Source organism: Echinops telfairi, unplaced genomic scaffold (genome assembly GCF_000313985.2).
Source record: "Echinops telfairi isolate 266 unplaced genomic scaffold, ASM31398v2 ScPeMD7_2010;HRSCAF=2546, whole genome shotgun sequence".
In the NCBI taxonomy this organism is placed as follows: domain Eukaryota; kingdom Metazoa; phylum Chordata; class Mammalia; order Afrosoricida; family Tenrecidae; genus Echinops; species Echinops telfairi.
Genome location: NW_022105908.1, coordinates 22,022,131 through 22,035,439, shown reverse-complemented (window position 1 = coordinate 22,035,439; position 13,309 = coordinate 22,022,131). Strand labels below are relative to the sequence as shown.

At 41.0% G+C, this 13,309-nt stretch overlaps 1 protein-coding gene across 1 annotated transcript in view; it reads right to left on the bottom strand.

Annotated features, from left to right (window-relative positions):
* Positions 1-13,309, bottom strand: part of RABEP1 (rabaptin, RAB GTPase binding effector protein 1) — an 83,697-nt gene that overhangs the window by 8,078 nt on the left and 62,310 nt on the right. Inside the window, exons 12-13 of the mRNA XM_045293323.1 lie at positions 5,481-5,579; positions 2,365-2,505 (exon numbers count right to left, since the gene is read on the bottom strand). Coding sequence (XP_045149258.1) covers positions 2,365-2,505; positions 5,481-5,579 — 240 coding nt within the window. The remainder of the gene's footprint in view (positions 1-2,364; positions 2,506-5,480; positions 5,580-13,309) is intronic.

Sequence of the window (13,309 nt, the reverse complement as noted above, 5' to 3'; positions counted from 1 at the left end):
ATCTTTTAATAGTCATCACCATCAGCTTTCTTCACCACATTTGCTTATTCACCCGCTTTGTCTTCAGCGGTTGTGTCAGGAAGGTGAGCATCACAGAATGCCACCTTAATAGAACAAGCATTCTTGCTTTGAGGGAGTACTTGAGTGGAGGCCCAATGTCCTCCTGCTACCTTAATACTAAATATATATATGCACATAGATCTATTTCCACATCCTCATATAAATATATTTGCATATGTACATGCCTTTATCTAGACCTCTATAAATGCCCTTTGCCTCCCAGCTCTTTCCTCTATTTCCTTTGACTTTCCTCCTGTCCCACCATCATGCTCAGTCCCCACCTGGGTTTCAGCAATCCCTCTTGGTTACATTACCCTTGATCATGCCCTACCAGGCCTCCCACACCTTCCTTACCACCAATTTGGATCACTTGTTGGTACCTTGTCCCTGGGTTTGTTAACACCACTACCTTTCCCCCCACCTCCCCCTCTCCCATGTCCCCCTGGAACTGTCAGTCGCATTTTCTCCTCCAGATTGTTCATCCAGCCTATCTTATTTAGATAGACCTGGACCCCTTGATATTTTATAAATTATTTTGTCATATCTTACACCATCCGACATCTCCCTTCACCCACTTCTCCACTGTCCATAAAATGTTACGTATCTTACACTGTGGGATTCACTAAGAACAGTTTGGAAGCTTCTGCTATATGAATAGATTGGGTGTAGGTGTGGAGTCCTAGTGATGTTAACCGATAGGTCAAAGCGTTCAGCTGCCCTGGCAGTCTGCTTCTGTAAACATTTACAGCCTTGGAAACCCTATGGCGCAGTTCTACTCTATCCTATAAGGCCGCTAAGAATGGACTTGACAGCAATGAGTTTAATGGGCTTTTAAGAATGAAGACCAGCAATATTGAGACTTGAGGCAGGTATGAACTTCTAAGAGGATAGCAATATTTTGTTTACCTAATAATTCATTCAAATACATAGTAAATCACTTATCACAAACATGGTACTGTTAGGTCCAGAGTAAAGTGTGGTAAAGGACGGCTTTCTAAGATGATGAGCTGTTTTTCTAAAATTACGTTTAAATCTTATGCTAGTCCCTGATCAAGTTTTAGTTCTATTTTGTTTTTTTCAAAACCCTTCAAATTTGAAAAACTGGGATTATTAAGTAATATATATAAATTTAAGAACAGAAAAAAAATAACAGTTTAAAAAGAAAAATACAACAAACACCAGATTTGTTCAGAATCAAGGCTTAGAGACTAGATTGGTTATTTTGCTCAATGATTCTTGGGAGTTTTAGAAATGTTTTATAAATCTAAGAAGAAGAAAAATCTGGAAAACATGGAAGAGAGAACTCTTTCCTGACAACAGAGCTAGAAGCTAGCTAGCAGTCTGGGGGTTTTTAAGCTAATAGAAAAAGTAGACAGGAACCAGTGCTTACTCTTCTCTGAGGAAAAAGAGTTCTTCTAGTAAGTGCCAGTAACCAAGCCAAGGCCCTAAGTTAGGGGAGTGAGGGGGAGAGCAAGGAGCTTATGGCGGCAACCAAGTCTTCGTAAAGCAACATAAGTAATAGCAGTAGCAGTATGTGTATGCGGAGAAAAGAACAAGGCTCAAATTGAGGAGGCTGACTCTGCAGGATAAGAGAACAGAAAACATTCTATTACATTATAAACTTCTATAATGTCTACTTAAAACTTTTATCGTTAAAATGGCTTTCAAGGGAACAATAAAACTTACAAATAACATTTTCATATTGTTTTAAAACAAAATTCTTGATGAGTAACGAATGTACAAATGTGCTTTATACAATTGATGTATGTATGGATTGTGATAAGAGCTGTATGAACCCCCTATAAAATGATTTTTTTAAATAAATAAATAAATCTTTGCCTATACTATTTATAGTGTTTCCTTGGGTTTAATTTAAGAGAACATACACACACACACACACACACACACACACACTAGTGTTTCCTTGGGTTTAATTTAAGAGAACACACACACACACACCACATGATGACTGGTTTAAAAATGTATGGGCACAAAGGTCAAACAATTATAAACATCTCAGAGAAACTTCCAGTTTTGCAGGTGAGATTCACCCTAGCACAAAAAAGCATGAAAGTGCTTAAAGTGTCATCAAAGTTCTCAGGGGAGGGAAAGACTACGGGTGTGTATGGCCGTTAAGCGCTGGACTCCAGAAACACACACCCCAAGAAGCCAGCCGAGTGATCCCAGCACACACGGAATTTCTGACACATTCTCAGTCTACGCCCAGGGGAGTTCAGGTCCAGCCATTTCAGAAGTGCACTTGTTCACGTCTGGGGATCATGTGAAACATGAAAGATGGGTTACCTCTGTCGCCTCTGGAAGAATGAAGTCTTCTGCTTGCTGTAATGACACGTGCAAGCTGTGCTTCCCCTGGAGACTGTCGTTGTCTTTCTGTAACCTCACCAGCTCTTCTGAAACCTGTTCCCGAGACTGCATCAGCACTGCCTGAAATAGACACAGAGCCCAAATCACAGCAGAAAGGTGCAGATAGCTGCCGAGAGAACAAAGTGCACACTGATCAGCACTCTACAAAATGAGAAAAAGCAGCTCGGAGAACTGGGCTTGCAGCTTGTGCCTATGTCCAACAAGAGGACATGCAATGAAACCAGTGTCGTCTCAGTTTCCTCGGCTTGAAAGAGAAATCTCTTCCCTCCAGGTCCCTGGACGACAGAAGGACCAGGACCTCTGTCTCAGTAGAAACAGCTTATACAACTGGGACCTATAGGAAGGGGCTTCAAAAAGTTTGTGGAAAAATGCATTGCTTTTTCATTCCATTGTCCCTCGAACTTTTAAAAACACAGAGTATGTACTTCAGGCAACTTCTATTTCCTCATGGCATGCATTCAATAGGAGCTGAGGAGAAGGAGGAATTGGGACCTTCCTCTCCTGTTACATCTACGTATGCTCAAGCTTAGGATCACTGTGAATGGCCCAAGAGCCCCAAACATGAAAAGACATCAGGAAATGAAAGATTCGACACTTGAGAAGTCCACTCTACAACGGGACATGCTACTGCTTGCTGATGTTTTCATTTGTATCAATATAGACTAGATTCCAGCTAATTTAAGTACAAAATACAGTTCTGGAAAATTATTTCATTTTGGCTATTTTCTAATAGCAAGTAATCTTCAATACAAGTACAGATAAATGCACACAACTTGTATTAAATAACTCCCGCTCCATGTGAGGCAATTCACTGGCCCTGAGGAAACATGCATTCCAAAACTGAGCTCTTGTCCTGGAGATGCCCATGGTCCAGAAGAGGAGAAAAGCAAACCACGAAATATCTTATAGAGCTGCGGTGCTGTGACAAGGATCAAGTCAGACAGAGGGGCATCTAATTTGAAGGAAAGAGACTAGGAGAGAGAGGTGGTCAAACGAATGAAGAAATCTCACAGAGGGAGTGAGTTGCTGAGCTACATGCTGAAGGCCAAAGAAGCCATAGGCCAGAACACAAAAGTGATGATTCTCTACAACAGCACTAGTCAGCTAAGGCAGCATTCCACAAGAAAATGGAACTGGATTCTCAATAACGTTCATCATCCTAAATTGGACTTGCCTTGATGACTGGTTTCAATATCCCAATAACTACCACAGTCAAATATTTCCAAGGGTCATAAGAAATTGAGTTTCACTTTTTTCTCAGCTTAAGAACTTTTCATGATTTAGTTAAAAGGGTTGTGGATACATTAATGTATATGGCTGACCCATACGGTCTTTTTAACTCCCACCAAATGATTGGGCATGATTATGTAAATGTGAGGTACTTGTAGCCCATCAGGGGAACTGGACAGTTTACCTATTCTGTCAATAAGGTGTCCAGCATCCCTGTGTTGGTAGGACAATGCAAACAAGGCACCCTAATGTGGAGGCTGGTCAGTTTTACCATACTCCTAGGCTTCAAATGAACCACCCCTGAGACAGAAAAGGGCCTCTCGATACCATCAAATGGAGCCAAACAGGGTCGTGGAAGTCCAAATCTGGGAAGGGGTGGGGGGGCTAGTCTGCAGAGGCTCCAGCCAGCAATGCCTCTCTGCAGAACTCTCTTCCCCCATCCCTCTAAAAACTCATGGCCTGCTAGAAGTTCCCCAACACCACAGCAGCACTAGTGCATGATTCTCCCTAGCCTTTGGTGAAGTTAGTGAGGTTATCTCAGTAAACCATCTATCCCCAGGAAAATCATAATAACTGCTAATGATAATTAGCTTGTATTCGAAACTGGAAATTAAAATGTCCCAGAGTTCATTGTGTTTAGGTTTGCCAAATAAAAGGTGAGTTTTTGTTTTGTTTTGTTTGGAGGGGTGGGGTCAGAGGTAAATTTAAAAGAAGAATGATGTTAATACACTGAGATAGGGGATGAACTTTGGACCTCTGCTCATACCCTCCCTCAATCGGCAGTCTGAGGTATTCATCCTTCCAACACAATCACTGAAAACAAAACAGGTGCATAAGCAAATGTGAGGAGGGTAGATGGTGTCTGGCTACTAAAAGATAAAGCATCTGGGGTCTTAAAGGCTTGAAGTTACACAAGCTGCCATTCAGCAGTGACGCAACACGTCCACATGGAAGAAGCACACCACCGGTGCGACCATGAGCAGTCATAGGGACCGGGAAACAGGCATCAGCAGACACATAACAAAAACATATTGTTGAGAACGAAGGGGGCTGGAGCAGAGATCCAAAGCCCATCTGTAGAAAGTGGAACAATCTCCCCACAGAGGGGCCACAGGGAAGCGATGAGTCACCAGGGCGCAGTAAAGCATCCATGAACACACTATATTCCTCTGGTTCCTTGACGCTTCCTCATCCCCACTACCATGCCCCAGTGCTGCCTCTCCATTCAGACTAAACCGAACATGTACACAGGTATAGAAAGGGATGGGAGCTCACGACACACGGAATCCAAGAGTGGGAATGGTGATGCCAGAAGTGTAGGGCTAAGGGAAAAACGGAACCGATCACAATGATCACCATAACCATACACCCCTCTACAGGGAGAAGAACAACAGAAAACATGGGGGAAGGGAGACAGCGGTCAGTGTGAGAGACGAAAATAAGAACAATGTACTATCTATCAGGGGTTATGAGTGTGTGTGGGGGTGGGGAGGGGGGGGCTGGTACCAAGGACTCAATAGAAAGTAAATGTCGAGAAGAGAATGAGGGCAACATATGTACAAACATGCCTGATTCAATTGATGTATGGACTGTGTAAGAGTTGTATGAGCCCCCAATAAAATGATTAAAAAAAAAATTCCATCTTTCCAATATTTTGTCCAGTACCTAATGCTCCATAGACACTGGAGAGGAGAACACTATCCAGTTTGGAGAGGTGGGTAAGACACAGCAAAGATGACGTTAAAAGAGAACAAAAAGGAACACATATATAATACAACGGATGTTTATTCAAAATTTTAACTTACCATCTGTTCCTGAACATCCCTCTTAGCCTGGGAAAACCTTTGTTGTAATTCTTCAAGTAATATCTCAGATGCTTGGGCTCTTAGCACCAGTGCAGAAATCTTTAAAAAAAAAAAAATTTTTTTTTAATTAAGACTCAGAAAATCCACAGTTAGAAAACGGGTTGTTCTGAAACAAACCCTTTCTTCTTCCAAATATTTTAGTGTGCAGAATTGATCGTGTTTTATTAGGTCATCCCTTATACATTCATATTCTTGAAAGACATATGCACATGTGCTGTGTACAGGCTTTGGCCTTTCTAATAACATAAGGCAGTACCCAAAGTCCCTTGAGGTACTGACTGCCACTTATATGAACAAGGGGCATTATATAGATCTCTAAACCAACTCATTTTCTCACAGAGAACTCTACACAACAGAGAGAACTGCCTCAAAGGTTTCCAAGGCTTTAGGCTTTATGGAAACAGACTGCCACATCTTCGCCTGCACTCGGGGTTAGCTGGTGTGTTTGAACCACTGACCTTTGAACCACTGAACTATTACGCTAATAGGATTTCTTATGTGGGTGTCTAAACGTACTGCCGTAGAGTCAGTTCTGACTCATAGGATTTCCAAGATTGTAAACCTTTATACGATTTACAGGCATCATCTTTCTCCTGCAGAGCAGCTGGTGGGTTTGACACCACCAAGCTCAGCCCCGCATGCCGTCAGGGGTCTGGGGGCACCAAAAGCTACAAGGTCAGCAGGTCCCAGGGCAGCTGGTCTGCAGGAGAAAAAAGGAGCTTCTACTCACATAGAGTGAGTCTCAGACACCCACAGGGGCAGCATGAGTCAGCTCGACTCAATCGCAGTAAGTTTTGAGTTTGAGACAGAGATAAACCCGTGAAAAAAATATTATTTCTGAAAAAAAAAAAAAAATCCAAAAATTCCCCCAGACACAACAATAATACAGCATTTAAGATAAATGAACTATTTCCAACAGTCTAACTAACTACAGTCTTCTATGACAGTTCACTTACAAGCAACAAACATGATTAACATCATTGCATTCTCAACGTCTTTGAATTTGTCTTCATGTTTCTTGAGAGTAGTTATTTGAACATTAACAAGCCTAGCACAAGAATTATAAAATAAATTAAAATAATTTTGTTTACACATTTTTAAAAAGACACTATAATTATGCTTTGACAGAGAGGCTCCAAATGTGAACAAATGTCACAGAGAATTACAAAAGGTGGATAGAACGCAAAGATGTCTACTGAAGAACTGCAGAGGCCAGGCCCAGGGGCAAGGGCGAGGTGAGAGCAGAATCTGAGCAGCGCTCTCCGAGGAGGGTATGTGAGTTCCAGATGAGATGGGGTGTTTGAGAGCTCCAGGACAAGGTAGCAAAAGTTAGGGTCATAACCCACCAAACCAATGATCCAGGGGAGTCAAGGGAAAGAGGAAGACCCTCAATGAAATGGATGGACACAGCGGCTGCAACAACAGACTCCGACACAGGAAAGCGTGAGAGGCTGGAGCGGGACCAGGCGGTGTTTCATTCTATTGTATAAAGGTGGTGCTGAGTTGGAACTGCCTCAAGGGTACCTACCAACAAACGAAAAGGCAAATGCATGAAGCCGAAAGTGGATTAGTAGTTACTAAGGGCTAGAAGCAAGGAGAAATAGGAGTTATAACTGAAAAAGAACAGGCAAGGGAAATAGACAAAGACTCCTAAAAATAAGTAGTTTGCCTCCAAGGGTCTCAAACCACCCCATTAGCAATGAGATCAGGTGAATATATCAGGAGGCACCTGGAGAATTTAAATCAGGGCAGACAGTTCTGAAACATTTCCAATTTATAATTAGGCTTTTTTTCTCCTTTCTTATTTCTTGCTATTCCTCTCTCGATACTGTAAGTTGAAATTGGCTTTGTTCACTTCAGTATCCCTTACGGACATGGGTGGTACGGAAGGGAGACTGAAAAGGAGGGGAGAGGAGACAGAGGGCAGGACACAAGTCCTGATAAGCATGCTTCCCTACCAGTGACCCAGGACGCCCACATGCTCTGCTCTCCTGCTTGCTCTTGTACCCTTACACACCTAGCTCTGGCAAGTCCTGACATCCAGGATGCTATGCACTCACTTGCCCCACTCATTCCCCAAACTGACAATTCCCCTCGCCCCAAGGGAGGCAGAGAGCATGCTCCTGTGCCACCTCCACGCTCTGATCTGCCATCCACCCTACCCACCCATCTACCAAGCAGAAGAGCCTGCACTCATGTTCCAGTTCACATGTTAACCCACCACTCACCCATGCAGGAAGTGACATCATCTACTCCTGGGCCACTGGATCAATGGCAGATTAATCTAGACCCACCCAGTCTACCCTCAGTCTCTACACAACCACTGAACCGAAAACAGCACTCAAACTGTCAGCCACTGCCCACCAACCAACCCAGAGACAGGTAGAGTGAGCCCTGTAGTGCTGCCAGACCAGCAACTGGGGTAACACACATGCCTCACACACCCAGATATAGCAAAATAAAACAAAAATTCAAGACAAATAGAATAAACATATACTGAGCCAATAAATAGGATAATACCTAGTGTTAGAAACAACTCCAAACCCTCCCAACTCACTGCGATCAGAAACAACATAGTACCGAATAATCTAAAGAAGCAGGACAAGATCGCTCAAGCAAGTGACCGAAATAAGAGGCCAGAAAATATCGTGAGGAAGAAATAATAATAGAACTACCTGATAGGAATTCAAAATATATGTGTATCTCTCTAAGAGACAGAGATCAAGGAAAACACAGGGAAAAGTCAAGAAAAACACAGAACACTTGAAGAATTCAGGAAAATACAAGAATATAATTGCAAGGCTAATAAGCAACTAGAAGTCAAGAGAATAACAGTAACGTGTAATCTAAAATATTGTCAATAATATTTCAGAAATAGGTAAGTCAATGGAAGAATAGAAGAGTACAATTGAAGCAATGGAAGACAGAATCAGTGAAACAAAGGACAAATCTCTTGACACTAATTTGGGACTTTATCAGGGAAAAAGGAGAAAAATTAAGAAAACCTAAGAGTTATGTGGAGCATTACCAAGAGGAATAATTTATACATAATCAGAATTCTAGAACAGGAGGGGACCGAAAAAAAAAAAGCACAGATAACTTTTGATATACTTTCCTGAAGCTTCTCTACTATCAAAAGGATGGGACCATATTCATCAGAGAAGCCCAATAAACCCCATACAAGAAATTCTGTAAGAAATTTGCCAAGGTGTATAACCAAACTTTCTAAAACTGAAAACAAGCCAAGACCCCTGAGAGAAAGCTTGAAGACAAAGCAGTGTTATCTACAAAGGGAAACCAATGAGACAGCTCTGCTCCTCAGCGAAAACCATGCAGGCAAGGCAGCCTAGGGAAGACCTAGAAAAACCCACTAAAGAAAAAGCTGTTAATCAAGAAATAGATAGCCAACAGAACTGTCTCAAGTATGATGTCAAATATACAAAAATGAAGAAAATTTGTAAAAACCAGACCAACCTTACAAGAAGCATTAAAAGGAGTATTTCAGGCAAAACCAACAGCATCAGAAAACCACCTGATATTAAGACACATGACAGCAGCAGCCAGCTAACAACTCAGATCAAGAATTCTCAAACATGAAGTAAAGCTACAAGCCTGAAAACAGGGAACCAGAGATGTCAATCTGCAAATGATGACAACTGTGTAGTCAATTCTGACTCCCCTATAGTGCAGGGTGGAACACCCAGGTGAGTTTCTACGATTGTAACTCCTTAGATGAGTGGTAGAAAGCCTCATCTTTCTCCCATGAAAGCAAAATGGGGGATGGAGGAGAGAGGGGCAAATGACCCAAATGGTGTAACTAAGGAACTTCCACATGGAGGGGATAGCAAGGCAATATAAGAGAAATAAAAGACTGTTTTGAACTTCAGAAGGTGAAAGTAAATTTCACAGTAAGGACAAAGAAAATTAGCAAAATAGGAGCCCTGATAGCCCCGAGTTAAATGCTGGGCTGCTAACCACAAGGCTGACAGTTCAAACCTACCCAACCAGCTACTCCACTAGAGAAAGTTGAGGCTGCCTGCTCCTTTAAAGATGTAATAGTCTGGACCCTGTAAGCCGGAATCAACTCGAGGGCAGTGGAGTAGAGTCCTTAACAAAAGAATATAGGGGGGGGGGGCCCACAAAACTTTGTCAACACAAAATCAAGGGAATTGGAAAAAAAAACCACAAACAAAAAGAACTCTGCATAGGAAATTAAGGAGAACTAAAGATATCGTCAACACTATAAAAAAATTTTTTAAGGCATAGCAAGATGACAGCAGTAAACTCATAACTATCAATACTCACACTAAATGTAAACAGCTTTAAATGCACCAGTCTAGAGTAAAAGAGTGTGGCACAATGGATTTAAAAAATATCACCCATCAATATGTTGCCTATAAAAGACACACCTTAGACACAAGGACATAAGTAAATTAAAAATCAAAGGACAGAAAAAATCAAGCAAAAAGTAGTCAAAACAGAGGAGGAGTGATAATATCAATCTGCAATAAAAGAGATACTTAAACAAATTTACCACAAAAGAGAAAGGAGGACATTATAGAAAATGATTATAGAAACAATTTGCCAAGAAGGCATAACCATAATAAATATTTATGCATCCAGTATCAGCTCCAAAATAAAACAAATTCCAACAGCTTGAAAAGAGAAACAGTAAGAGATTTTAAAACACCATTTTTGATGATGGAGAAACAACTGAAAAGAAACTCAAAGACAGAGACGATCTAAATGACAATCGGCCTGTTAAGACATACCGAAAACACTCCTTTCAGCTGCAGTACAAAATATAGTACTTTCTAATATACCTAGATCAGTCTCCAAAACAGGCTGTCTTTTAGCCCACAAAGCTTGCCTTAACATATTCAACAGTGAAATAATAGAAAGCATTTTTGGTGATCACAACAGTATAAAATTAGAAAGCACTAACATGAAGAACAAGGAAGATATTTTAATATATGGAACCTGAATAGCACCTTCACTAAATACCAATAGATCATTGAAATTTTAAAATTTAATAAAAATCATTCCGAGAGTCAAGTGAAAACATAACATACCCCCTTTTCAGTCAAATATCATAGACTAAAAAATAAATACTAACACCCATGGAAAAGATGTCCCTAGAACAATCAACTCTATGAGACCACAAGGGCAACCTCTGCCCCCAACCCAAAGATGAGAAGGCAGGAGGGGCGGAAACTGCACGGATGGAAACAGGGCACCCAGGGAGGAAATGCGGAGAGAACTGACACATGGCAGAGATTGTAACCGAGGTTATGAAACAATCTGTGTGTGAGTTACTGATTGGAAAACTCATTTGTTATGTACAACTTCTCGTAAAGCACAAAGAAATGTTTAATTATCAAAAGACACAGGATTGTGAAAATGTAAGCTATTGGGAAGACAACTAAAAGGTTTCAACAAAACTGTATAAAGACCTCCTAACAAATTAATAAGGAAAACAGATAAAAATAACTAAAATAGACACTCCAAGAGAAAAATGGCACTAAAACTTGAGCAGGAAAAATACATACACAGATACACAATGATATCCAAATGACCAATACACATCAGAAAAATGCTAAATAACCTCAGAGATCATCAGAGAAATAGAAACTAAGCTGAAATTAAAAATCATTACATATCTGCCAAAATGGCTGTAATTAACATAACAGAAAAACGAAAATGTGGCTCGCTTGTGGATCCATAGAAATTCTCCTCTTATATTGCCAAGAGGAGTATAAACTGGTGCACTTTGTAAAACCACTTGCCAGTATCATCTACTAAGGTTAAATACACACAAAGTTTGACTCAGGCATTCCACTCCTAGGTGTATAACCATCAGAAACATGCACATCAAACTCTGTTCAAAAATGTTCAAGAACTGGAAATAATGCAATGTCCATCAACATCTTAGGGATAAATTATGGTATAGCCATACTTTAACTATATAACAATGACAATGAACAAACCAAAAATGAAGACCCTCAAAGCGCTATCAGATGGGCTTGGTGGCTGCAACAAAGGCCTCGAGCACAGGTAAGAATGATTGTGAGCCTGGTGCAGGACCAGGCTGTGTCCCACTCTGTCGTACACAGGACACTGTGAGCTGGAACTGATCCCACCTCCACCACCACGACAGCTACGTATATCATAACTGAATTTAACAAACAATGGCGCCTGAAGACACAAAAGAATACCACTGAGAGGGTTTCAAAACTGGAAAAAGGGAATTGAAAGATAATGAAAGTTCCTCCCACTAACATTTTGAAGAGAACTTGTAGTATATGATTCTCTTTTTTAAAGTTAAAAATAAACATAACTAATGCAATGGTCTTAGAAACTAGGACTTAGGTTACTCCAGGGAGCAGACAATAATGGAGGAAGAAAGGGCAGCTTCTTGGGGACTGGCTAATGTTCTATTAATTGAGCTCAGTGGCAGTTACCAGGTGTTTGTAATGTTTGCCTTTTTTCCATGTACCACACTTTTAAAAAGTCAAAACGAAAAGACCAGCTCCCCACCACCCCGCGCCAAACCATTTTTTGGCAGTTAATACAGATATAACAATCTTTCTTGTCGGCAAATTTCTTGCAGCAACAAACCTAATGTAAAAATAAAAGGGTAAAGAAGATTCAGAACATCCTGACATTCACTGACCAGTTAATTTAAAAGCAAATCTGAAAAATAAATACCAGAGAATAAGACCCTAAAGATCTGTTTAGTTGGGATCAGGTATCAGGCATCAAAGAACAAAAAATCATATCCCCAAAGCCCATCTGTAGGCAACTGGACATCCCCTTACAGAAGGGGTCGCGGGGAGGAGAAGAGCCAGGCAGGGTGCAGTGTAGCAATGAAGAAACATACAACTTTCCTCTAGTTCTTCTTTCTTTTTAATCATTTTATTGGGGACTCATAAACAACTCTTATCACAATTCATACATACATCAATTGTGTAAAACACATTTGTACATTCGTTACCCTCATCATTCTCCAAACATTTGCCTTCTACTTTAGCCCTTAATATCGGCTGCTCATTTTCCCCATCCTTCCCCAGCCCCCCTCCCTCATGAACCCTTCATAATTCATAAATTTTTATTGTTTTGTCATACACTGTCCGATGTCTCCCCCCGCCCTCTTCTCTGCTGTCCATCCCCCAGGGAGGAGGCTATACGTAGGTTATTGTAATCGGTTCCCAGACACTGTATCTTTTGATAGCCGGGCACCATAAGCTTTCTTCACCACATTTGCTTATTTTCCTCTAGTTCTTAAATGCTATCCCCACCTCTCACTATCATAATCCCATTTCTACCTTACAAATCTGGCTAGACCAGAGGATGTACACTGGTATAGATAGGAACTAGAAACACAGGGAATCCAGGACAAATGAACCCCTCAGGACCAGTGGTGAGAGTTGCAATACCGGGAGGGTGGAGGGAAGGTGGGGTCGAAAGGGGGAACCGATCACAAGGATCTACATGTAACCCCTCCCTGGGGTATGGACAACAGAAAAGTGAGTGAAGGGAGATGTCGGACAGTGTAAGACATGACAAAACAATAATAATTTATAAATTATCAATGGTTCTTAAGGTGGGGGGGAATGAGGAACTGATATCAAGGGTTCAAGTAGAAAGCAAATGTTTTGAGAATGATGATGGCAACAAATGTACAAATGTGCTTGACACAATGGATGGATGGATGGATTGTGATAAAAGTTGTATGAGCCCCCAATAAAATGGTTTTGAAAAATTAAAAT